A 27975-nucleotide genomic window follows, 5' to 3' on the forward strand; every position below is an offset into this window, starting at 1 on the left:
CATGCAGCCCAAGACCATGATGCTACCACCACCATGCTTGACTGTAGGCAAGATACAGTTGTCTTGGTACTTCTCACCAGGGCGCCGCCACACATGCTGGACACCATCTGAGCCAAACAAGTTTATCTTGGTCTCGTCAGACCACAGGGCATTCCAGTAATCCATGTTCTTGGACTGCTTGTCTTCAGCAAACTGTTTGCTGGCTTTCTTGTGCGTCAGCTTCCTTCTGGGATGACGACCATGCAGACCGAGTTGATGCAGTGTGCGGCGTATGGTCTGAGCACTGACAGGCTGACCTCCCACGTCTTCAACCTCTGCAGCAATGCTGGCAGCACTCATGTGTCTATTTTTTAAAGCCAACCTCTGGATATGACGCCGAACACGTGGACTCAACTTCTTTGGTCGACCCTGGCGAAGCCTGTTCCGAGTGGAACCTGTCCTGGAAAACCGCTGTATGACCTTGGCCACCATGCTGTAGCTCAGTTTCAGGGTGTTAGCAATCTTCTTATAGCCCAGGCCATCTTTGTGGAGAGCAACAATTCTATTTCTCACATCCTCAGAGAGTTATTTGCCATGAGGTGCCATGTTGAATATCCAGTGGCCAGTATGAGAGAATTGTACCCAAAACACCAAATTTAACAGCCCTGCTCCCCATTTACACCTGGGACCTTGACACATGACACCAGGGAGGGACAACGACACATTTGGGCACAATTTGGACATGTTCACTGTGGGGTGTACTCACTTATGTTGCCAGCTATTTAGACATTAATGGCTGTGTGTTGAGTTATTTTCAGAAGACAGTAAATCTACACTGCTATACAAGCTGTACACTGACTACTCTAAGTTATATCCAAGTTTTATTTCTATAGTGTTGTCCCATGAAAAGATATAATGAAATATTTGCAGAAATGTGAGGGGTGTACTCACTTTTGTGATACACTGTATATACATATATATGCTATATTGATCTTAAAGGGAATTAAAGTAAATCAGCAGTGCTTTTGATCAGAAGGATAAAATGACTTGTAGGAGCTTTGGTTTCAATCTGTGAAGGTTTTGGGTTAATGTAGGACTTAAATTCTGACTTAAATTTGGGTTGGTGAAGCGATTAAACGTTTTCTGAGAAAATAAAACCTTAAAGCCTGTGGTAGGAACGGCGGATGGTTGGGTGTATGCATCACACTCTTATCTATACACACCCGCCTATACAGGATGACGTGCTGAAGCCTGCAGACCACAGCGCTTGCCTAACGCCGTCACACAGAGGAACCTAAAAGGTTCTTCACCGCACCCACTTCATTCTGCCTCGACATCCTCTACCGGCTCGGACTACTTCTCTCTTTCTGGCTCCCGTCGTCTCACGCCGGTCTCTACGCCGGTCTCTACGCCGGTCTCTGCGCCAGCTGCAGGATGGCGGAGCTGGAGGATTTAGAGTTCGGCAAGTCGGACTTCGTTCTGCTGGACGAGGTCACCATGGAGCAGTTCCTGGAGAACCTCAAGCTCAGGTAAGATGGAAGAGAAGTGCAGAGAAGAGAAGTCTGGCCGGCGGATCTATCAGTGAGAGGAAGTAAAGCATGGCTGCACCGAAATGACTCAATGAAAGCAGGCCGAGGCGTCAGAATGATTCCGTCAGGGTTTTTGAATGGTTGATGGTTTAAGGAACGCGTTGAGAGCTAGTTTAGCCTTGAAGAACGTTGTCAGGTCTGAACATTGTTCTTCTGGGACTTTTTAGCACATATAATGTTTGCACAATCCAATCTACAGTTTGTCAAAACCTACATTTTAGTTTTTTTAATTTAGGCTCAATTTAGTCTGCAGTCTAACCAACCTAGAAACTGTCGGTTACATTATATGGAGAGACGATCATGATGGAATGATGCTCCCCAAATTGCTGCCACAAACGTGGAAGAATATTACTTTTATTATATTTAAACAATAGATTTTATTCACCTGTTAGCAAAAAGTGTTGCTGAAACATCATATTAATTAGGATGGGTGTCCATAATCTTTAGCAGTATGGTGTATAAAGCAGTGATGCATCGCTCCCGTTTATGTATGAAAATCACCAAACGTAAGATTTGTGCACCCATATGGTAATACTCTATTATATTTTATGCATTTTCTCCCAATTTATTGTAGTCAATCTTTCCTCCGCTGCTGGTGGATCCCTGATCGAGTCGAGGAGGGTATATTGCTGCTCACGCCTCCTCTGACGCACGTGCAGCCCTTAGCGGAACCCCCTTTTTACTCATGCATTCTGCACAGGCGCCTCTATCTGCTAATCAGGGTCCTTACACAGCGTTTGAAGACCGCGCCCACACAGTCCGGTCGTCTGCTGCAGGCACTGCCAATTATGCCCAATAGATGGCGCCCAGCCGACCGGTGGCAATGCCGAGTTTCGAATCGAGGAGTTCAGAATCTCGGCACTGGCATGCTCGCGGAATATCCTGTGTGTGTGTGTGTGTGTGTGTGTGTGTGTGTGTGTATAAGAACATGCTTAAAGAACTGTGGGTCATATTTCAAACAGTCTTCAGTGTGTTTCCTTCAAAACCAACCATTCATATATTTACGTTTCTTCAGTCATCAGTTCTTTTGTAGTTCTTTGTAAAAGTCATTCAAGACTTTCTTTATAATGAATCCAAGCTTTCCAACAAAATCCACCATAAAGACAAAAATATTTGGACACTCGGCCAAGAGCTTGTTGGATGTCCTGTTCCAAAACCGTGTGCATTCATACTGAATCACTTCTTCTTTTCTTTGTAGCTTTAATATCATCCGATCTCCTGGGAAGCCTTGATACAAGTCTTTGTAGCGTGTCTGTGTCTGTGGGAATTTGTGCCCATTCAGTCAGTAGAGTCAGGCGCCGATGTTGCATGAGAAGTTAAACTCATCCCAAAAGTGTTGAGTTGGGTTGAGTGTTCATTGGGGCTGTGTGTAGAGCGACTGGAGCTCCTTTGCATCCGACTAGTCAAATCGTGTCTTAATAGAGCTGCTTTGTTCTCAGGGTGTAATCATACTGAAAGAGGAAGGGGGATTCCCCAAACTGTTGGCACCATTTTAAATACATAGTTTACTTCATATCATTTTTATACACCCAACGGTTAGCAACGGATGGAACAACAGAAACAGCTAAATTTAATCATTAGATGCATCAGATGAAGAGAAATTCCACTTTCAACACTGAAAACAACGTAAACAAACAAGCTGCTCCTGGTCAATGGCAGCAATTTGAACACACGTGCTTGCACCAGTGGAATAAAAAATATATGCTGTTGCTACGTGGTGCAGATCACACAGATTTTTATGTACCACAGGTCACTCAAGCCTTCGAGTAACTCTAGATATGAAACAGCGGTGTAAACAAACAAGCTGCTCCAGTGGTTAAAGGCACAAAGCACGTTTTGGTTGTTCCCACAGTCAGTGCTGCAATTTTAGGTTGAAAATGTTCACATCAGACGAGACGTTTATTCCAGAGTCTGTCTCTGTGACATGGTTTGAACCCGCATTTGACAGGAAGTGATACGACGGTGGGAAGTGAGAACAGGAAGTGCAGCGCGTTGCCTAAGATGACACGCTTTCTTTATTTCACACAATTCGGACCGCGTTTTCTCCAGTTTTGCGGCTCTTTAATGCCTTTAAAAGTCGCTACTGATTATAAAACACACATTTAACTAAAAGCTCCTACAGAAAGTAGTCAAAAGTTTACATACGCCTGTGAGGGGCGTGTATTTGTATCTGTATCTGTACTCGTACAGAAGCACATGACGTCGCGTGGAGAGATCAGCGGCCGCCAGAAGATCCGTTTAAGACCCTTAATTTCATCCCTAAATCCTGAGCTGATCTCCAGTCGGGGGACGAAGGTTAATGTCTGTTTTGGTTCACTTTGATTCTGACATCATGTGTTTGGAAACGTGATTTCAGAGTTGGCTGAAGGCGTGAGTCAGAGCTGAGATGTTTCGCGCCTTCTCACCCCCAAAAATACTGAACGGGAGCAAGTCGAAAAAAAAGCACCCTTTAGTCATGGTGGACGTCGTCTGTTCTCTAAATGACTTTCTATTCGGCTCAGAGTTCTTTCTGTTATTTTGCAACGTGCTGTCAGGCGTGGTCAACACACGGCACAGGGTAGTTGTAGCCTAGTGGTTAAGGTGCTGGACTAGTAATCAAAAAGTCGTTGGTTCAAGCCCTACCACTCCCAGGTTACCACTGTTGGGCCCTTGAGCAAGGCCCTTGACCCTCGATTGCTTAAACAATACGCTGTCATGGATAAAAGCGTCTGCTTAACATGGTTAAAAGAACACTTGTAAGGTCAGGCACAAGATTTTAAATCAACCCGGTGGTATCCGCAGGGTTAAAGGTCAGGGCTTTGTGTAGTTTCTCCACACCAGACTTGTCGTGTCCCTCTGCACGGCCTAGTTTAGCCAGCAGATGAGGCACGGAGGCTCAGTAGTGTGTCATCTGTCACTCCAGGTGGAGGTTCAGTATAAGCGTCTGCTTAACATGTTCTTCACTTCATGCTCATGTCATAGTTGTATCCATTCATTCATTCACTAACTGTCTAGATTACTGTAGACTTACTGTCAATTACAACCCTGAGTGCACAGCCAGGGAATCGAACCCAGGCCCTTCTTGCTGTGAGGTGACAGTGCTACCCAGTGCAACCATCTTTTCAGCTTCCACAAGATTTTGAAGTGTGTCTGTGTGTGGGAATTTGTGCCCGTTGAGTCAAAAGATACAGTGTTTGTATGGCTGGACGCTGATCGATCAGTCTGTGTTCCGGTTCATCCCAGAGCTATTGAGTGAAGCTCAGGTGCCGGACGTTGGAGTTTCTTTAAACCGAGCTGGAACAGATAAGGACCTTCCCTAAACTGATGAAACACATGAATTCAATAACTAGAACGGGCGTCCCAATACTTTTGTCAGCATTTTTTGTTCCCTTTCAAACCAACCTCACTCACGTGAACATGTTCCTCTTAACATTATTCCAGTCTCGGTTCAGTCTGACGTCTCAAGGTCACTTGAAGGTCAGTTTGGGTTTTCTTGGGTTTTTAGAGACAACTCTTCCATGTGTTTTATATTTAGCACCATGTGGAAAAACTTTGTTCCATGAGGAACGTTGTCTTATTTAATCAGACGTTTCTCTGTTCCTTCGTCACGTCCAGGTTCGAGAAGGGCCGGATTTACACCTTCATCGGAGAGGTGGTGGTGTCGGTCAACCCCTACAGGCAGATGGACATCTACGGCACGGCGGTCATCGACGCGTACAGAGGAAGGGAGCTGTACGAAAACCCGCCTCACCTCTACGCCGTGGCTGACGCGGCCTACAAGGCCATGAAGAGACGAGCTAAAGATACCTGCATCGTCATCTCAGGTGGGTTCCACACAAACACGCCTGCTAGAGAGGAACAGAACACAGGAGCAAATACTTCAACTGAGGTAGAACGACACTGTGGGTAAAAGTTACACTGTATCCGGCCAAAAGTATCCGGACACCCTACAATGAGCTTGTTGGACACCCCACTCCACACAACTACAAACATTAATATGGGGCACCACCACCCTGTTTTTTTACTCTTTTGGAAAGGCTTTTCACCATATTTTTGCTTATTCGGTTAAAAGAACACTTGTGAGGCCTGGCACAAGATTCCAAATCATCCCAGTGGTTTCCGCAGGGTTAAAGGTCACCACTTAGGAGTCGTGTCCCTCTGCACGGCCTAGTTTAGCCAGCAGATGAGGCACGGAGACTCAGTAGAGTGTCATCTGTCACTCCAGATGGAAGTTCACCTACATATCTGCCTCTCTCAGAAGCCATAATGCTCGGTCCGGTTCGATTTGATCCAGCCCATTTTCTGCTGATGTGGGTTGTCAGCATTCTCTTGGTTTCCGGGAACTGCCTTCGAGGCTTGCGGCATTTTGGGCCTTGCAATGGAGTCACTTGTAAAACCGTCAGCTAGAGGAACAGAACCCAAAAACAAATATTTCAACCAAGGTAGAGTAGCTAGCAAAGTAGTGGCTAATGAAAAAGAGGGCTGGCCAAAATAAGGACACAAAAACGGCTTTGCGGCTGCAACGGAGAGAGTGGACAGAACTGGGACAGTGCAGAACTGAGCTCCGGTTGTCACAAAAAGGACAGATAGGGAACCTTCCCCACCCATCTACACCAACTGGTGCACCCTGTGCATAACGTGGATTTAGTGGCGAGGTCCACTCCACAAAAGGGACATCATGTCATCTCTGGGGCTCAGATTATTCATGAGACCCGCAATGCTGCGACACTGGGGGACTTCCCAGAATTATATAGTACCCTGGCATGGACTGGTATCGCAGTTCTGGAGAAATGCAGCTGTGCCAATGAGCGAGAAACCGTTATATATAGAATAACTTCCACCTGGAGCAATTGTATGCTCACAAGGCACTGGTGATCGTCAATCATGAGAAACAATCAAGACACAGCAATCATCTGTGCCTCCGTGCCCCCTCTGTGCCCCCTCTGCTGGCAGAGCAGAAGGACATGACTCCAAACGTGGCCACTGCTAAGCTTATTCAGCAGCAGCCACGTTACACCAACTATTGCTGGTCTAAGCTGGTTTCTGCCAGTACTGCAATAATAAATAATGGTTCATGCAGGGTAGGTCTGGTTCCAAACGGTTAAATTAGGTCACGTCAACCAGAGTAGGTAAGGTGGCTTTTTGTACTACCACAAAACAATGGTGGTCATTAGCATTACCAACCAGCTTGGGACAAGTTTTGTGCACAAAACTTCACTATCCAGCTAAATCCAGGAATAAATCAGTAATTGGTTGCATAAACCGGCTTCCAGCGATTGCTACTGGTCTAAGCAGGGTGGCACCACTAAACGTTTATCCAGTCATTCAGAGATAATGACTTTAATGATGGTATAGACATTTCTATCGGCCTTAAAACACATTCTAATTATGTAAGTTATTTATTTTATGGTATTTAATGTCAGTAGCGACTGGGCAACTGTTTTTATTGATTTATTGATGTATTAAAAAAAAAAATTGATATCCAGTCCAGTCCGGCGTCCCACATTACCAACCCACTTTTATCTACCATTACGTTCACCTCACATGGACGTTCTTGGCATCCAGCGTTCGCTGGCAAAGTTTATTTTCCTCACATGACCGTCAGGATCACGTCTCAAACCATGAACTTTTGACCTTGGAAACTTCAGAGCAAAATTTCACAATCTGTGGAGCTTAGCACAATTTTGCTACTGAAAATGTGAAGTCACGACTGAATCTGTTACTTCACCATGATAGAGGACTTTTGTAGTCACCAGTCGTTCAATTTTGACTTGTTTGGAGTTGTTTCTCAAGGAGCCACAAACTAGCGTTTAGCTTAACTAATAATAAAACGATAATAAAAACATCATGATCGGTTTTTGCATGAAAGAAATTAGAATTACCGAATTTCCTGTTCCAGATTCACATCTTCTTCTACACTTCTCATTTACAGTCAGCTCCGACCTCACTTCCTCTTTCCTTCATTAGGTTGAATTTATTTTCAGCACCATCATGACGTTGAAGCCACATGGTAATGGTAATGTGGCGTCCCACAAGTGTTTATTTTAGGACCCTTCTTATTCTCGCTTTATTTACAGCTCCTTTCTGCGAACATGTTGAGAAGCAGCGTCCGAGAGATGAAACATAAACACGTCCTTCAAATAACCCTTTAAATAATCAAAACAGAAGTACTTACACTGTATGGCCAAAAGTATCCAGACACCCTAGGGTGAGCTTTAAAACCACGGGCATTAATATGGTGGCAAATCTTGCTGATATTCTGATGCTGTATGGCCCAGCCCGAGCGTGTGTTGATGCATTAATATGATGCTGTTATAAGTTTTTATATCATCCCTACATTTTTTAAACAACTCTGTTCCAAAGACTGCTTGCCATGTTACGAGGAGAGGCCGCTGTTAGCGCTGGACGATGCCTTACACCATTCTGTGTGTTTTCCAGGTGAAAGTGGAGCAGGAAAGACTGAAGCCAGCAAATACATCATGCAGTACATCGCAGCCATAACTAATCCCAGCCAGAGGGCGGAGGTCGAGAGGTGAGAGTTAATATACGCTTGATTTAAAATCCTAACGCCTAGAAAGGTTATCGGCCGACCGGGCGCCTTTACAGACAATAATTGGCTCGTCCGAGGGTGTGAGTGTCAAAGGGGGTTCATCATAACTGCTGGCTGATTGATGGTGCTTCACAGAGACGGGGGATAGTGGAGATCAGTGCCTGACTCTCTGTGTGCAATACGGATCTCCGTGTGAAGGTGAAAAATAGTGGTTGGCTACTGTACACGTGTCAGAGGGGGCGTGTGTTAGTTACGGCTCTCCTCGGTCAGCGGAGGTAAAATAAGAACAGGGAATTGGATATGACTAAACTGGGAGGAAAACTGAAGGGAAAAATGTAAATGAAAGTTGTGAAAAAAATGTCTGACGAGCTCCTGATCTTTTGCAGCGTGAAGAACGTCCTCCTGAAATCCAACTGTGTGCTGGAGGCATTCGGAAACGCCAAGACAAACCGTAACGACAACTCCAGCCGATTCGGGAAGTACATGGACATCAACTTCAACTTCAATGGCGACCCGACCGGCGGACACATCAACAACTACCTACTGGAGAAGGTGAGGCACCAGCGTGTTAATATGTCTGTCTGGAAAGAGCTGCACCCCCTTTAAATAAATAATAAATAAATAAATAAATGAATAAATAATAAATAATAAATAATAAATAAATAATAAATAATAAATGAATAAATGAATAAATGAATAAATGAATAAATAAATAAATGAATAAATAAATGAACAAATAAATGAATTAATAATCATTGAACAAATAAATAAATAAATGAACAAATGAATGAATGAATAAAAAAAAATGAATAAATGAATAAATAATAAAAATAAATAATAAATAAATACATAATATAAATAAATAAATAAATGAATCAATCAATAAATAAATGAATAAATAAATAAATAAATGAGTAAATGAATAAATAATAAATAATAAAAAATAAATAATAAGTAAATAAATAATAAATAAATGAGTAAATTAATTCATTAAATGAATACATAAATAAATGAATAAATAAATGAATAAATAAACTTTTTCTGTTTCTCCTAGTCCAGGGTCATCAAGCAACATGAAGGAGAGAGAAACTTTCACTCCTTTTACCAGGTACGTCTCAGCACTCACATAAAAGAATGTAAGGATATAAACTCATGTTGAATTCATTCTTAAAGTGTTGAGTGTGTGTGTGTGTGTGTGTGTGTGTGTGTGTGTGTGTGTGTGCAGTTATTACGTGGAGGATCTGCTGAACTCTTAAAGTCACTTCATCTGAACAACAATCCTGCAGAGTATGTTTACACCAAACAGGGAGCTTCAGTTACTATGGTAACACACACACACACACACACACACACACACACACACACACACACACACATACATGTGCTCACACACACTGTTTCTCTGTCAGTCCTCCACAGATGACCGCTCCTGTTACCGGGCGGTGTCGAGCGCTCTGAAGGTGATCGGCTTCAGTCAGGAGGAGATCGGCTCCGTCTACAAGATCCTCGCCACCATCCTCCTCCTGGTACCCCCATACAGATGTTTCATACACATGTTCAATCCAGATGTTTCATCTACACATTTAATCCAGATGTTTAATCCAGATTTTCAGTTAGGACGGTTTGGAATGCAGTAGATGTAATAGGGTCAATGATATGAGGTGACATCAACAATGACTGATTGAATGAATGAATGATTGAATGAATGATTGAATGAATGATTGAATGAATGAATGAATGAATGACTGAATGAATGATTGAATGAATGAATGAATGAATGACTGAATGAATGATTGACTGAATGACTGAATAAATGAAGGAGTGAATGAATAAGTGACTGAATGACTGAATGTGTGTGTGTGTGTCTCAGGGTAACGTGCAGTTCGAGAGTACCGGTGAGAATGAATAAATGAATGTGTGTGTGTGTGTGTGTGTGCGTGTCTCAGGGTAACGTGCAGTTCGAAAGTACCGGTGAGAGTGTGAACGTGCTGGGAGGTGAAGTGGTGAAGCACATCTCTGACCTCACGTCCTCAGACGAGGACAGCGTGTTAAAAGCCCTGCTGTACCGCACCGTGGCCACCGGGGGCGGAGAGGTCATCGCCAAGGGTCACAGCCAACAGGAGGCCAGTTACGGTCGGGAAGCCTTCGCCAAGGTGCCGCTTCTTTAATGTTGTACCATTTCATTAAAAGTGTGGTTGCCGGTTGTTAGTTGCCGGTTGTCGGTAGTCGGTTGCTGGTTGTCGGTAGTCGGACTCTCTCTCTGTTCCTGCAGGCTCTGTACGAGCGCTTGTTCGGCTGGATCGTCGGGAGGATTAACAGCGTCATCGAGGTGAAAAACTACAACCCGGCTCTGCACGGCAAAAACACGGTGATCGGGGTGCTGGACATCTACGGCTTCGAGATCTTCGACAACAACAGGTACAGAAAATAGGATTTTACTTCGCAGGCTTCTCACTTCTCACAGTATGTCTGTGGGAATTTGTGCCCATTCAGTCAAAAGTCTCAGACAGTGCTGGTTCCACTTTCTATTTTTTGCTATGGAATGTAGTTTTTTTTCCTTTTTGTTTCAGTATTTTATGAATATTTGTTCTAATGATTTTTCTGTTTTTATTTGTTTATTTATTGACAGTTTTGAGCAGTTCTGCATTAATTACTGCAACGAGAAGCTGCAGCAGCTCTTCATCGAGCTCATCCTGAGACAGGAACAGGAGGAGTATCACAGAGAGGGCATCACCTGGCAACACGTAAGCGCCACATACACTGTATGGACAAAATATTGGGACGTCCCATCCAATTTTTAATTAGTGTGTTAAAACAGCCATGACAGTCACTAACAGGTGTAATAAATCAGTTATATAAAAGAAACGATATTCTTCAGACTGTGCAGCAACAGTTTAGGGAAGCATAACCAATATCGGTGCCCATCTTTTGACTGTATGGCACAAGTTTGACTGAATGGGCACAAGGAGAGCACGAACAACAAGCTCGGCCAAGCACGCTCACTACACCTCATGCAAGGTACACACACACACACACTATGTGGGCCAAAAGTATTTGGACACCGCATTTAATACAATCTTTTCAGTTTCTCACAAGACTTTGACTCCCTATATGTCTGTGTATGGGAATTTGTGCCCATTCAGTCTAAATGCATTTGTACAACTGGGCCCTAATGTTGACGTTCTAGTTAATTTTTTGACTGAATAGGCACAAACTCCCACAGACATGCTTCAGAGTATTTAAAGTGAGAAGCTTCTCAGAAGAGCGACTGTTGTTCTAGCTGAAAAGATTACACAGAGGGTCACAATACTTTTGGTCATATAGTGTACAGCATTGCACTCTTGAGTGCCCTGTTTGTTCCAATATGCTTCCTGGTCATTCCCCAGAATCACTGAGTACAGTGCAGTAACACACCCAGTCCATCACAAGGCCTTGACCATCCTCCTCAGACACAGCTGACCGGCTAATAACACTGCTGGGGATTTGAACCCTGATTTACCGCTGCGCCACCCGATCGCCTTTTGTTCCAGTATGTAAAATAAAGAAACAGAACTTGTGCTCTGAAACGTGCAGACAAACGTCGTATTTAAAAAAAAACACAGATGTAGATCAGGGGTGTGTAAACTCTTGCACAGATCTGATCTCTTGAATCTGATCTCCTGATTTACAGATCGAATACTTCAATAATCAGATCATCGTGGATCTGGTGGAACAAGCTCACAAAGGGATCATCTCCATCCTGGACGAGGCCTGTCTCACCGCCGGGAACGTCACGGACACCGTCTGTCTGGAGAGCATGAACAACAAGCTGGCCCAGCACCCTCACTACACCTCACGCAAGGTACACACACACACACACACACAATTTTATATCTCCAGTTCACCTCACTTGCACGTCTTTGGACTGTGCGAGGAAACCGGAGCACCTGAAGGAAACCCTCACAGACACGCGGGGAACATGCAAACTCCACACAGAAAGAACCCAGACCGCCCCACCTGGGGATCGAAACCCAGGATCTTCTTGCTGTGTGAGGCCAGTGCTACCCACTGAGCCACCTTGCTGCCCGCCCCACACACACATACTATGTGGGACAAAAGTATTCGGACACCTGATCATATTAAAATAAAGAGACCTATGTGTGATCTTCTCAGCTTCTCACAAGACTTTGGATGTCTATATGTCTGTGTATGGGAATTTGTGCCCGTCGGTCTGAAGATGACAGTATTTGTATGGCTGTGCTCTGATAATGGCTGACGTTCCAGTTCAACCCAGAGCTGTTTGTTTCTTTTGCAGTTGTTGTGGCTCTGTGGGGAGCACTGTCGCCTCACAGCAAGAAGGTCCTGGGTTCGATTCCCTGGTGGAGCCTTTCTGTTGGCATGAATGTGACCAAAGTGTGTAAAACATGACGTAAAAATCTTAAAAAGTAAAAAAATAAATATTGTGGCTAAAACACATGAATTCATAAATTAGAAGGGGTGTCCATATACTGTTGTCCCTATAGTGTGTATGTTTAATATTTTTAGATCAAGATTATGTCTAAATTTGTAATAAATTCCGATGAGTTTTTGCACTTTGAATGACTGGCCAGCAGAGGGCGCTGTTCACAAACTCGTGTTTAAACACACCGCTCGTGTGGCGTAATTTAAGAGCCACGCTGCTGCTGCTGGTGCTAATTTCTGCGGGGTTCGAATCCCGGCCTGGCTGGGCTCACAGATACAGAAGCAGCATGGCATGCAGACTGCGAGGAGAAGCTACGCCATTGTAAGCTTTTGTGAAGTATGTAGACGCCCATTCTGATGACTGAATGTAGCTGTTTCTGACACATGCGTTGCTAACACGTGTTTACAAATGATATAAGGTGAATGATACGCTTTTATCAGCGTGGGAACAGTTTAGGGAAGTCCCTTTCTCTATAAAGCGAGCTCTATAAGGACATGGTTTGACTAGTTGTGTGCAAAGGAGCTCCAGTGGCTCAACCCAACTCAACTCTGTTACTTAACTGACTGATTGCACAGGCACAAATTCCCACAGACACACTACAAAGTCTTGTGAAAAGGCTTCCCAGAAGACTTGATGAAATAAAAATACAAGCTTGTGGTCAGGAATCCCAATACTTTTGTCCGTATAGTGAAAATGAGTGTCCATATTAACTTTCAATATATTAGGATGTACGTTCGTCATCACTGTTGTTCCTGCTGCTTTCAGGTCATTCGGCGAATCTCATTAGCCGTTGATCAGGTAGTGAAACCTCACGTACCGTGTTTGTCCAGGGATGATTCAAGGTTTTATAACCTTTCCATCCAACATAATGGACAATTATGGACGTTTATATATGAGAAGACAGGCAGTGTGAACATCACTAATGGGATTTTAGTCTTGAGAATATAATCTCAGTCTGTTCGTGTTATTCTTTACAGTTGTCCCCCACAGACAAGAGCTTGGAGTTCAACCGCCACTTCCGCATCCGACACTACGCCGGCGACGTCACGTGAGTTTCTGTCTCACCATCTAAAGATGCCGCTAATGCAAATTCCGCTGGACAACCTACACTACACTATAGGGTCAAAAGTATTGGGACATCCCTTCTGTTTCACCTGGATCAGTTGCTAACAGCTGTAATACATCTATTATGAAAAGAAAATGACATGCTTCAGACTGTGCAGCAACAGTTTAGGGAAGGTCCTTCCACACACACACACACACACACACACACTCAACACACACATACACAACAAATACACAACACACTCAAAACACACACACATACACATACATGCACAACAAATACACAACTCTTTACACACACACTCAACACACACACACTTAACACACATACATACACACATACACAACAAATACACAACACACACTCAGCACACACAACAGATACACATCACACACTCTACACACAAACATACACAACACGCAGACATAATGCACACACACACACAACAAATACACAACTCTCAACACACAACAAATACACAACTCAACACACACACACACACAATATACACAACTCTCAACACACAACAAATACACAACACACACACACACAAACATAATGCACACACATACACACCATGACTGTTCGGGCATGACTGCGCCCCTGTGCAACACTTGACAGCTTCGGGATGAAGTGGAACATCAACTGAGGCTTTCTCCATCAACATGAGTGCATCTTTGGACTGAATGGGCAGAAATTCCCATACTTCAAAGTCTTCTCAGACTAGCGAGTGTTGTTATTTCTAGCTGTAAAGATCACACAGACGTTGCGCTATTTTAATATGACAAGCTCATGATCAGGCGTCTGAATACTTTTGGCTACGTTCACTATAAAGCTCACTTGAAGTGCTCTAACATTTATCCCTGATGCTCCCGGTGCTCTTTAATAATGCCGCTTTATTCCGGCACCGTACACATCAGCCATGGTTTCAGGACTCGGGGGAACCGGTTGGTACATAAGTGTTCTTGAATTCCCCCATTCCTACCTGCGGTGGAACCCTGCCCCGCCCACTGGGAGCGCAAACACTGGCACAACGAACAAAACAGCATGAAGAATTCTTTACAAAAATCAACACGTCTGTAGAGTATCATTAGCTATCATCCTGGTCAGGACTGTGGTGGATCCAGGACCCCCTCGAAACACTGGGTGCAATTAGATACACTTGGGGACCATTCGGATCAGCTGAGCTACTGAAGAACCCCTGAGGAAATCAGTGACCAGTTGCCAGGATCGAACCCAGGTCCCTAGGACCCGTGTTGCTCTGGGTGGCACTGCAGCACTGCTGCTTTATCTCTTTGATCGTCCAGTCGTGGCCAGTTGGATCTTATCTCTCTGTCCACCCCCACACCCTGTTGAGCTCATTCTGATCGCTTCTTTTCACCAGTCAGGGGATGGGGTCTCACAGAGCCAAGCACTGCCAACCGTGATCATCCACCCTCCATGTAGGCGCCTCGATCGGTCAGCAGAGGCCGCACTTACACCAGCGCCCACCAATAGTGTGTCTGTGCGGGCGCCCGGTCGGCTGATAGCACTTTTGGGAGTCGATTTATGTGACCAAAATTTATAGACCCCCAAATTTTATATTAAATCCGACATCCAGTCCTCTGACTCTCACGACGCCGGGAATGAAAAGGAGGTGAAAATGAAAAATGTGTCGTCTATTTTCGGAGCACTTTCCACTGTGATCTCTCCCCCTCTGCCCCCCCCCCCTCAAAAAAAAGCCCTAGTTCCTAAATGAGGACAGAGCCATGAGTTATAGAGCGGTGGAAACTTCCAGAAGTTTGGGGTTTGATGGTGTTAAATAAAGGATCAGCAGTTATGACAGGAGAGGTGCAGAAACGTCACACGGCCAAAAGTTTGTGGACACCTGAGAATCATCTCAACCTGAACTGCACTGATCTGATAAGGTTACATTTCATAACATGACTGCAGGGATTTACTTTTATTTAGCGGATGTCGCTGATTTAATGAATGAGTGATTATGTTGAGTAACAAATGAATAATACACACATAATGCACACACATACACACATGCATACACTTAACACATACACACACGTACATCACAAATACACATAATAGACACAACACACACACAATAAGTACACATAACACACAGCACAACACACACACAACACACACACACAACAAATAGACAACACACTCTCAACACACACAACAAATACACACACACATACTCAACACACACACATTCAACACACACACAGACATAATGCACACACATAACAAATACACAACTCTCAACACACACACATATAATGCACACTCATACACAACTAATACACATAGTACACACAACACACACACAACACACGTACACACATACATAACAAATACACATCACACACACAATACACCCAAACATACACATAACACAGACATAATGCACACACACAACAAATACACATAACACACACACATACACAACAAATACACATAACACACACACATACACAACAAATACACATCACACACTTAGCACACATACACACACACATAAATACACAACTCTCAACACACACACATAATGCACACTCATACACAACAAATACACATAACACACACACTTAACACACATACACCACAAATACACATAACACACACATACACATATGACACAAACTTAAAACACACAAATTTATACTTAACATTTACACAAAACACACACACTGAACACCAAAACACAAATGTAACACGATGCAAACGGATGCTTGCTGATTTTTGTTGGTACCTCAGATCGAGCTCCCCGAGGGATCAGTGCTGTCGGAACTAAGCTGTCAACCTACACACACACACACACACACACACACGCTGCTACATCCCCAGGGTTTCTTGGACTCACTAAAGCAGGTCGTTCTTCCCTCTGCTGAATTTACACCCATCCAGACTTCAGACTCCACTCCCTGCCCTACTTCATCACGTCTCATCATTCTCCCTCTGTTCCCATTAAAAAGTGATCCTGGTCAGGGTCTCTGTCCAGGAAACTCCAGAATGCATGACGTGAAGCAGACAGTCCACCTTCCGCATGCTTCCGCATGAGGAAAACCACCAACTCCACGCACAGACGAGGATCTGACCCCTCCCCCCATTACTGGATCTCACTGTTATCGGTCAGGCTCTAATGTTTACTTCAGTGAGGCCAAAAATATGTGGACGCCTCACCACCGTAACCTTGTTGTACTTCCTGTTCCAAAACCGTAGTCTTTAGTTTTTCGCAAGATTTTGGAGTGTGTCTGTGGTCATTTCAGTTAGATGTGAACGACGCTGCATCAGGAGGCTTGTATGGTCCAGTGATAGCTCAGTGGTTAAGGTACTGGATTTGTAAACAGAAGGTTGCCGGTTCAAGCCCCGCCACCACCAAGTTGCCACTGTTGGGTCCCTGAGCAAGGCCATCGTGTTCCACTCATTGTATAAGTCGCTTTGGATAAAAGCGTCTGCTAAATGCTGAAAATGTAAAATGTATGGTGTTACACGGTGCCAGTGTGGGTTCGGCGGGCGCCCCCCTGCCCTCCGTGTGTTCGGGCCGTGCTGTTTCTGGCAGAATGAGTCACATTTATGAGCTTTGCTGAGTGGTGAGTCACTATGAGCTGAGCTATTCTTGCTCTCGTTGTGCCCATCAGTCTTCCTCCTGTACCCAGGTACTCGGTGGAGGGGTTTCTGAACAAGAACAAGGACCCGCTGTTCCAGGATTTCAAACGTCTGATGTTTAACAGGTAAACAGACAAACTGGTGAGACTGGTGAATTTGAATCAGCAATTTAGATCTGCTTAGATGCCAAACAGAGTGTTAAAGTGTAAAGCCTTAAGATTTTTGAAGCCATAAATCCTTCATTATGACTGACAGGTACAGAGGGTACAGCTATATTGTGACTGACAGGTACAGAGGGTACAGCTGTATTATGACTGACAGGTACAGAGGGTACACCTTCATTATGACTGACCGGTACAGAGGGTACACCTTCATTATGACTGACAGGTACAGAGGGTACAGCTATATTATGACTGACAGGTACAGAGGGTACACCTTCATCATGACTGACAGGTACAGCTTCATTATGACTGACAGGTACAGAGGGTACAGCTTCATTATGACTGACAGGTACAGAGGGTACAGCTTCATTACGACTGACTGGTACCGAGGGTACACCTTCATTATGACTGACAGGTACAGAGGGTACAGCTTCATTATGACTGACCGGTACACAGGGTACAGTTTCATTATGACTCACAGGTACAGAGGGTACAGCTTCATTATGACTGACAGGTACAGAGGGTACAGCTTTATTATAACTGACAGGTACAGAGGGTACAGCTTCATTATGACTGACAGGTACAGAGGGTACAGCTTTATTATAACTGACAGGTACAGAGGGTACACCTTCATTATGACTGACAGGTACAGAGGGTACAGCTTCATTATGACTGACAGGTACAGAGGGTACAGCTTCATTATGACTGACAGGTACAGAGGGTACAGCTTTATTATAACTGACAGGTACAGAGGGTACAGCTTCATTATGACTGACAGGTACAGAGGGTACAGCTTCATTATGACTGACAGGTACAGAGGGTACAGCTTCATTATGACTGACAGGTACAGAGGGTACAGCTTCATTATGACTGACAGGTACAGAGGGTACAGCTTCATTATGACTGACAGGTACAGAGGGTACAGCTTCATTATGACCGAAACGTCTCCTGATTTATTCCTCCTCTGTCGTGCAGTTCAGACCCGGTGATCAGAGACATGTGGCCCGACGGGAAACTGGGCATCACCGAGGTGACTAAGCGGCCGCTCACTGCTGCCACGCTCTTCAAGAACTCCATCATCGCTCTGATCGACAAACTGGCCTGTAAGGTGAGGGTGCGGCATGCTGAGCGGCTAAAAAACACACTACGCGGTCAAAAGTATGTGGACACCTGAGCACGGGTTTGGGATTCACTCCGGTACAAAACCACAGCCAATAATATGGAGCTGATTTTCTTTTATTTTGTCACCTTAACAATGTTTTTTGAGACTAATTTGGCACAAATACCCACAGACACACTCCAGAATCCTGCCGGAAGTCCTCCCACAGTAGTATGTTGGATGAACAGCACCGGAGGAGACCCAAATCCGACCTTTGCTCCCTCAGACACTCCTGACTGTGTGCCCAGCCAGGTTGGTGACCCTGCTGGGATTAAAAAGACCGTGCTTCACCCTCCGTCTGGTCTCTCTGATTACGTGGCGTGCCCTCTGTCTGGGTGGCACGCTGCCCGCTTTATCTGGGATTTTAACACGAGCCTGTGTGCCTGCGTCCGAGACAGGGACGACGTTGGCAAAGACGTGTTTTAGGTCACAAGCTGGCAGGAGCTTCTTTTGGTTCTGTCGGGACGCCTGACCTGGATCGTAACCCACTCCTTAATTTAGTCATATCTACTTCCCCAACTGTTATACTGTCTGCTGCTGCAGGCGCACCCAGACTATCAACCCGCCGGTCGGTCGGCAAAGAAAAGATTTTAGGTCACAACATTTACATTTACACTTACAGTACTCTGTACAGCATATTGTCTGAGCAATTGAGGGTTAAGGGCCGTGCTCAGGGGCCCAACAGTGGCTACCTGGCAGTTGGGCTTAAACCAGCGACCTTTTGATTACTAGTCCAGTACCCTAACCACTAGGCTACAACTGTCCTATCGAGGTCAAGCTCTCTCCTTTTGGTTCTGTCAGGCAAGGCCAATCGTGTCTGTGTGGCCGCCCGACCGGCTTGTTGATAGTCTGGGGGCGACTGCAGCAGCAGAGAACATTACACTTGGGGAAGTAGATATGACTAAATTAGGAAGAAATGATAAAAAAAGGTGGAGGAGTGGGTAACAAGGTCCAGGACAGGCGTCCCGTCAGGCGCCCCGACTTCTTTGGCGACCGGTCGGTTGATAGCACAGCCGAAATGCCTGTTGTGTGACTCTTGTGTTCAGGAGCCGTACTACGTGCGCTGCGTCAAACCCAACGAGGTGAAGTCGGCCGTGCTGTTCGACGAGGCGCGCTGCCGCCACCAGGTGGCGTACCTGGGCCTGCTGGAGAACGTACGTGTACGCAGAGCCGGCTTCGCCTACAGGCAGCCCTACGAACGCTTCCTACAGAGGTCAGAGGTCACACCGCGTAGCTCACTCGGCTGTACATGTTGCCACGGTGACGCTTCTATATTTAACGGTTTCCTCTGCCGCAGGTACAAGATGACGTGCGAGTACACCTGGCCCAATCACCTGATGGCGAGCGACCGCGAGGCGGTGGAGGCCATCATCGTGCAGCACCGGTTCGAGGAGGACGTGGCGTACGGGCACACCAAGCTGTTCGTGAGGACGCCACGCTCCCTCTTCACCCTGGAGCAGGAGAGACTCACGCTCATCCCCATCCTCGTCCTCTTCCTGCAGAAGGTGGCTTATGTTCACAATATTAATATCACACTGGCATAATAAGGGGTGGCACCGGGGCACAGCTGGTACAGTGGTACCATGGTAGCGACCGTCTCTACTCCTGAAATCGTGCAGGAGGTCGATTGGTTGCTTTGATTAATTGCTGCCCTGTACAGGCTGGCACCACGCCCACTACAGCCCTGATCAGGATAAAGTGGCGCCCGTTCTACCAGCTGTGCCACCGTTTCGGCTCAAAACGGTCAGATTTCGCTATTTGTTTCGGATTCATGACTTGCTTAATCCTGGTCAGGGTTGTAGTGGGTCCTTTGAGACCTGAGATACTTTGAGACCAGTGCCAGTGGTGCCATGTGATGGATGGCTGCCCTGTAATGGCCTGCACCACACCCACTACAGCCCTGATCAGGATAAAGCACCCATTTTACCAGCTGTGAGGGTTGTAGTGGGTCCTTTAAAACCTAAAACGCTTTGAGACCAGTGCCAGTGGTGCCACACGATGCATGGCTGCCCTGTACAGACTGGCACCATGCCCACTACAGCCCTGATCAGGATAAATCGCCCACTCTACCAGCTGTGCCACTGTTTTTGTTTCGAATTCAAGTCTTGCTTAATCCTGGTCAGGGTTGTAGTGGGTCCTTTGAGACCCTAAACACAGGGTGCAGGAATACGACCTAAAAGGGGTGCCAACGTGCCACACGGAAACACACTCGCCCGTTTACCAACTTAAAGCCAAACTTACTTAAACAGACGCCAAGTCACCTTCTGTAAGTCTTTTTATTTTTCCCCTCTGGTCTTCATCCCCCTGTTCTGTATCTTTACGGGTGTGTTGTAGGTGTGGCGCGGGGCGTTGGCGCGGATGCGGTGCCGGCGCATGAGGGCCGTCTACGCCATCATGGGCTGCTACAAGCTCTACAAGGTGAAGGCTCACTTCTGGGAGGTGGAGCGGCGCTTCGCCAACGTGCGCAACATGTCCGACTACGGGAAGAGCGTGGAGTGGCCGACTCCGCCCGCCGCCCTGTGCCAGTTCCACCGGATCACGCAGCACCTCTATCGCAGGTACGGCGCCACCACCTAGAAAACCACACTCCCGAGAAGAGGGCATGTCTACATTCTTAGATTTGTGCCATACCTGTGCCCACAGGTGGAGGGCGAGACAGATCGTGAAGAACATCCCACCCTCGGATATGGCGGAGGTGAGGGCGAAGGTGGCAGCGATGGGCGCTCTGAGAGGAGAGAGAGTAGATTGGGGACACAGCCGAGCCTGGGAGAGAGACTACCTGTCCAACGTGAGGCCTCAGACATGTTCTTCTGATCCGGGTTACGTTATTCAGGGACAGAGTTCAGGGTTTAGGGGATTTAAGTTTAGGATTAGGAATAAGTGCCCATGGGGTTTGGGCATATGGGTTTGGGTTGGGTTGCAAAATAGGGATTCGAGACTTGTTGGTAAGGATTTGATGTTTAAAGTCTGGTTGTAGTTGTTTAGGACTAGTACTAAGAAGTTTAGGTTTAGGATTAATGACTAAGGATGAGGGTCAATAGGGGATTATGGTTTAATTGGTACAGATTTGAGTATTAGGGTCGTTTACTTGATATCAGTACTATAAGGTGATTGGGTGGCACAGTGGCAGGCTGTTTTGCCCAATTTAGTTGTAGCCAGTTCCTTTTCCGCTGCTGGAGACCCAGATGGTGTACTAAGAGGGTATACTCTCCTGACACACCCTCCCTCCGACCCGTGCACAGAGAGTCACTAACCAGGGTCACTTTTTTATTGTAGTCCCATCTTTTCCCACCCAGCAGACTAGTGCTCGATTTTGTCCACTGCACGATTGCGCTGGTGCAGTAGTGGAAAATCCCAGAAGACCAGTTATTGAAGCGATTCTGACTGTGCTGATCTGGATCTGTTTTTTTATTTGTTGACAGACGAAAGACTCTCCAACAACCAGCTCCAATTTTATGCGAATCCTCAAAGAGCTGAAGAACAAAGATCAGTTCGGCCAAGTGCTCTTCTCAAGCTTCGTCAGGATGGTAAAAAACTCCTCTTCTTCTTCTTCTTACTCCTCTCCTTATTCATCCCAAACCCTCTTACCATCTGAGCATCTTTATTTATATTTAGCTGAACTGGTTCAACAACACGAAGGACCGAGCGCTTCTCATCACCGACAGACACGTCTACAGACTGGAGCCCAAAAAACACTTCAAAGTGCAGAAACGGATAGCACTGGAGACTGTGAGTACAACACACACACACACACACACACACGATATGACTGCATCATGTTGTTCACCTGTCTCTTAAAAGAAATAATTTATTATAGTCCGTGTTCATCTCTGTCTGTGTGTGTGTGTGTGTGTGTGTGTGACCTACATTCAGCCTGGCCTGTGAGCAGAATGGTGCTACAGTGTGCAGGCAGGATTTTGGTGGCAGTGCCAGGTCCCCCCACCCTCGTCCCCCCCTGTCCCCTCACACACACACACACACACACACACACGGTTTTGATGCTTCACACGTCTCCAGCACTAACAGGATCAGATCAGCAGGGCAGAAGGGGGCATGAGAGGACTGGTGATGGCGCCGCGTGGGGAGTCATGTTGTTTACATTCAGAATCTCCAATGAATTTCATTAAGAAACAGATTGAGATCCAGAATCTACAGACAGAATGAATGAATGAAGTCTAGAATCCTAGATTCAGAAAATCTGGAATCTTTAATCTAGAAACAGAAAGAGATCTAGAATCTACACACAGAAAGACATCCAGAATCTAGAAACAGAATGAGATCCAGAATCTACAAACAGAATGAATGAAGTCTAGAATTCTAGATTCAGAAAATCTAGAATCGTGAGTCCAGAAACATAATGAGTCCTAGAATCTAAAAACAGAATGGGATCTAGAATCTACCAACAGGACGGGATATAGAATCTACTAACCGAATGAGATTTAGATCTACTCTTAGAATAAGATCTAGGATCTACAAATACAATGAGATCTAGAATCTACAAACAGAATGACATCCAAAATCTACACACAGAAAGAGATCTAGAATTGTCACATGGAATGAGATCTAGAATCTAGAAACAGAATAATATCTAGATCTACTCTCAGAATGAGATCTAGAAACAGATCTAGAATCTACTCTCAGAATGAGATCTGAATCTAGAAACAGAATAAGATCTAGATTCTACACACAGAATGAGATGTAAAGGAAGGAATCAGTCTTACTTAGACATCACTGACTGTGAGTGCTGGAGCAGCTTGTTTGTTTAGACCCCTAAACCTATAACAAATGTTCAGAACACTGTCCCAGTCTGATCGTTAGACCCCTGATTTTGTATCTTTTTGTGGTCTCAGGTCACCGGTTTGAGTGTAACCAGTGGAACGGACCAGATGGTGGCGCTACACACCGCGTCCCAGGATGACGTGTTGGTGCACCTGCAGAGGGGTCAGCTGGGGTCGAATCAGGACCGCACGGGGGAACTGGTCGGGACGCTGTGTGATCATTTCTCACGGTGAGTTCTCAAAAACCATCAGACGGGATATTTAACATGGAGCAAAAGTATGTGGACACTGATGATTATTTAGATGAGGGATTTTAGCCAAGACACACCTGAGGGGTCACGGCTTATATGAGGTGTGGAAATTGCATAAAAACAACAAACAACAAAGATGAATTGGAACCCTGACTGCAAAGCCAGGCCTTCAAGTCCAGCATCAGTGCCTGGCTTACAAACGCTCCTTTAAGTAAGTGGACACAAATTCCTACAGTCAAACGGCCAAACCTTATAAACCAAGAAGCGCGGACCAGAGTTGGAATATTAGGGTTTGTGTTTTTTGAATGTTTTTTGAGGTGTCCACATACTTTTGGATGTGTAGTCTATACACACACAGATGCATTGGCATTTTTGGCCATTGAACATTATTTCAGTTGCTGATGGGCAGTTTATTAGGTTTTGGACAGACGGCAGCCGCTGTGTGAGTGTGTGTTTGTGTGGGGGGGGGGGGCAGCTGTGCATTGTGTAGGATTTACTGTGTGTGTGTGTGCTCGCTGTTCCTTAACATCCATTCACAGTCTTTGTGCCGCCATCTGTGGGCGTACGACTGGGGTCGTGACCCCTACACCTCCTCATCAATATGGCACGGTCAGTGTGTGTGTGTGTGCGGCTTGTGTGTGTGTGTGTGTGTGTTATCGGCAGGCGGTCAGGTGACGATACAAACACGCGTCGGCCTCCATAAACTCCTAGAATGAAAAAACTCGTCCAGGTTCTTCACCAGTTAGCGCCCAGTTAGATCCGGGGGACCAGATCGAGACGGGAGGGTGGGGTCACCTGGTTTGGTGTTTCTGAAGAACTCAAATAAATAAAAATGATTCATAAAAAGCTATTTTTTCAGTTTTAGGTGACGGAAACACCTGAGCTTGATAATTAGAAGGTGTGTCTTCATACTTTTGCCAAAACCCACCACTTTATCCCAGTCAGGGTCATAGTGGGTCCAGTAGGCGCAGGGCGGGAACACATCAGATCGCGTCTGTGCTGATAGCACCTGCTTAGATTTGAACCAAGATCCCAGAGGTGGTGCCACCTGAGGAACTTGGACACCCTCATCAAAAAGTTTTTCCATGTGTGTTTATCGGCACATTGTGATGCACCATCTGCGGAGACAGCTGTGTGTGTGTGTGTGTGTGTGTGTGTGTGTGTTTCGTAGCTCCGTATATCAGTTTGACGGGGTTCTAAGACGGGGTTTTACTGCTTCCTCCGCCCACCAAACACCCAGACGTCCAGCTGTCCTGTCCTGTCACTCCTGTGGAACTCATTAAAGTCCTTCAAGGGTGCTGCACAGCACCAGGGTCTCGTGGACCTGGGTTCAAACCCTGCCTACAGTCTCTGCTCTGTAGCTCTTTACGACCAATGTGGAACTGGTTCCGTTCCAGTTCCAGAACCTGTTTCTGAACCGCTCGGTGCATTTTCACCCAAAATAAACAGGACACAAATCAGGAATGTTTGTTCCCAGATGGAACTGTGAGCACATTTGTGGGTGTGGTGGGTTTTAGCACCTGGATTTTTATTACCAGAAAGAAGATACCTGTACCTGTACCAGTACCTGGTTTAAATGTCAGCGGGTTCTCCAGATCAGTCGGTCCTGGACGACCTTACTGAGAAACTAATCGTGTCCTCATGACGTGTCGGTGTGAAGGTCTGTGACGCTCGAGGCTCGTTCACAGCAGGACCGTGACGCGTGTTCTCAGAACCCACTCACTCATACGTTTAATACACAGCCCCCGGTACACCCCCCCTCCACCCCAGCCTCAGCCGGTCCGACACGTCCTCGCTCACCCGGCTCTATCATCTAGAACACCTTCACAGACGGGCTTTGAATAATCGGTGAAGTTGTTGTCATGGTGACCTAATGATGCAGCTCCGACCTCCGATGTCAGAGGTTCCCGTTTCCAGACCCGCAGCAGATCTGAAGCCGGAGGAGCGGACGGAATTTGTCCTGAGGGAAGCGATTTAATTGCAGGAAAATTATGGAACACGTTTAGATCAGTTATCCAATCATATTTACATTGATTTCATTTAGCAAAGGAGTGAGAGGTTAGGGTTAGAACTGAGGGGTTAGGGTTAGAATTTAGGGTTAGAACTGAGGGGTTAGATATTAGGGTTAGAACTGAGGTATTAGAACTGAGGGGTTAGATATTAGGGTTAGAACTGAGGGTTTAGGGTTAGAATTTAGGGTTAGGGAGTACATATACACTCACACACACACACACATGAACCCATCTGCACCTTCATAACTGTAATTAACACTTCCTCTGCTGCCTGGCAACATCTGCAACCCCGTCAGGGGAGAAAGTCTAAAACCGTGTGTGTGTGTCCGCACGCGAGTGTGTGTGTGCATGTGCTGTGTGTGTGTGTGTGTGTGTGTGTGTGTGTGTGTGTGCACACCTGTGAATAAGTAAAAAAGTAAAAGAAATAAATAAATGTTCCCATATTTAAAACGTTATAAAATTTCAAGATTTAAACCTGTGAGTTCGAGTTGTCACTTCTGCTGCGCCAGCCAATCGCCCCGTTACGTTTTTTAGGCCCAAAAAATGTCCCTCGTATTTGCTGTAGGTCCTGGGTGTATAGAACTGAGGGGTACGGGTACTTGGATGTAGCCAAATAACATTAAAGCCTCTTGAACACAAACTTGAACTCATAAACTCATTTCCGAACTTCGTCCGAGTCCGTCACCTTTGCCGAGTCTGTGGGTCGTGTCCCAAATGCCACCCCGTTCCCTACAGGCCGGGCCGAGCCAAAAACCTGCGTCATATTCCTGCTCAGTGTGAGAAGGAGGGAGAGCTTTTAGGAAATTGGGACGCGGTGACACCCGACGTCCTAGATCGTCTTCTGTGGCCTAAATGTCAGATTATTTTTGCCTGAGCCGATTTCAGGCCCCGTTCTGGGGCGCGTTAATGCGCCTACACGCACTCATTTAAAGCACGGGCAGGAATTTGCCACTATAACAGGCTCTGCTCTCCTGGGAAGACTGGGAAGTGTCTGTGAGAATTTGTGCCTGATGCTCAAAAGAGCATTTGCGAGGTCGAGCACTGACGCTGGACGTTCGGACGTTTCAATTCATCCAGTTCATTCACTTCATCCCAAAGGAACTGGAAGAGGCCTTCCCCAAACTGTCAGTGGAACACATTCATACTGCGCTGATTCCTGTTATAATAAGGAAACAGGAAGTGGGAACGGTGCATGACTAAGCCGTTTTTAGACAGTCTGCATCTGTCATGAGACACTACTGTCGCTATTATATAACATTTCTATGTCAACACACCCAGCTGTCAGTTACATGCCACGTGGTACAACGACTGCCCCACTTTTTCCAAACAAATAGGCGTGGCAGTGCCGGTTTGGTACCCCTGGTGTGTGTGCGGCTGAGGGATCTGTTCCTCATGGTTCACGTCTTGAATGCAGAAGATATGATCAGCATTAAGACCTGAGGAACTTTGATTAGGACCAGAACTACTGGGATTCACAATGTGTCCGTTAGGCACCAGGAAGTACAGCTACTGACCCCCCTTTGCAAAAAAAGGGGCGTGGTAGTGTCTGTTTGGTACCCCTGGTGGGTGTGAGGCTGAGGGATCTGTTAGACGTCGGGCTGATGGAGGTTCCTCATGGTTCACGTCTTGAACGCAGCAGGATAAGGACCAGAACTACTGGGATTCACAATCTGAATGACACCATGAGGCCAAAAGTATGTGGACACTTGAGCGTGAGCTTGCTGGACATCCCCTTTGATCCCAGTACTGGGGTGCAGTCACGCTGGACCCGAAAGCATCCACCCTTTCAACTGTGCAGCAACAGTTTAGGGAAGGCCCTGTGCACAAAGCGAGCTCTATAAAGACATGAAGAGCTCTGACCTCAACCCCCCTCAACAACTCTGGGATGAACCGGAACATCAACTGAGCATCAGCGCCCTGCCATACAAACGCAGTCATCCTTTGACTGAACGGGCACAAATTCCCACACACAAACAGCTGTTAGTCTAGCTGAAAAGGTCACACAGAGGTCACTGAGGTGTCCGAATACTTTAAACCATTTATAGTAAATGTGTGTGTGTGTGTGTGTGTGTGTGTTTTACAGGGTGAGAAAAACCCCTCTGAACGTGAACGTTTGCTCCGCCGGCCTGCAGGTTCACATCAGCGGCAAACCCAAGACCGTAACCGTGGAAACGAGAGCCGGACAGACCGTGTCCGACTTCAAAAAGACTCGGGCGGGGTTTACGTTACTGCTCCCGCCTCAGTGAGACGCGGCGAGGACGAGGACGAGGACGAACACCACTCCAGAGGAACCCCTCAGTGTATCGTAATAAATATGGTTTATTAAAGATGAAAGGATTCACGTGTAACAGCTCCGTCATTCTGCAATCATTTCACTTTGATCTCTGTTTGATATTTATTT

The 27975-nt window shown here is 45.9% G+C and overlaps 1 protein-coding gene across 1 annotated transcript; it reads left to right on the plus strand.

Moving 5' to 3' along the window:
- The first annotated feature begins 1413 nt into the window (after nt 1-1413).
- Nucleotides 1414-27922, plus strand: myo1g (myosin IG). The gene is made up of 22 exons (XM_063009584.1): nt 1414-1508; nt 5163-5371; nt 7986-8079; nt 8484-8649; nt 9152-9205; nt 9323-9421; nt 9507-9623; nt 10044-10250; nt 10370-10515; nt 10727-10841; nt 11768-11938; nt 13516-13586; nt 17264-17338; nt 18350-18482; nt 19580-19746; nt 19831-20038; nt 20868-21091; nt 21177-21321; nt 21956-22060; nt 22149-22262; nt 23384-23541; nt 27658-27922. The coding sequence occupies exons 1-22, from the start codon at nt 1414-1416 to the stop codon at nt 27818-27820; spliced, it is 3036 nt and encodes a 1011-aa protein (XP_062865654.1). The 3' UTR covers nt 27821-27922.
- The last annotated feature ends 53 nt before the right edge of the window (nt 27923-27975 follow it).

The sequence above is a fragment of the Trichomycterus rosablanca genome, chromosome 2 (assembly GCF_030014385.1).
Source record: "Trichomycterus rosablanca isolate fTriRos1 chromosome 2, fTriRos1.hap1, whole genome shotgun sequence".
NCBI lineage: Eukaryota > Metazoa > Chordata > Actinopteri > Siluriformes > Trichomycteridae > Trichomycterus > Trichomycterus rosablanca.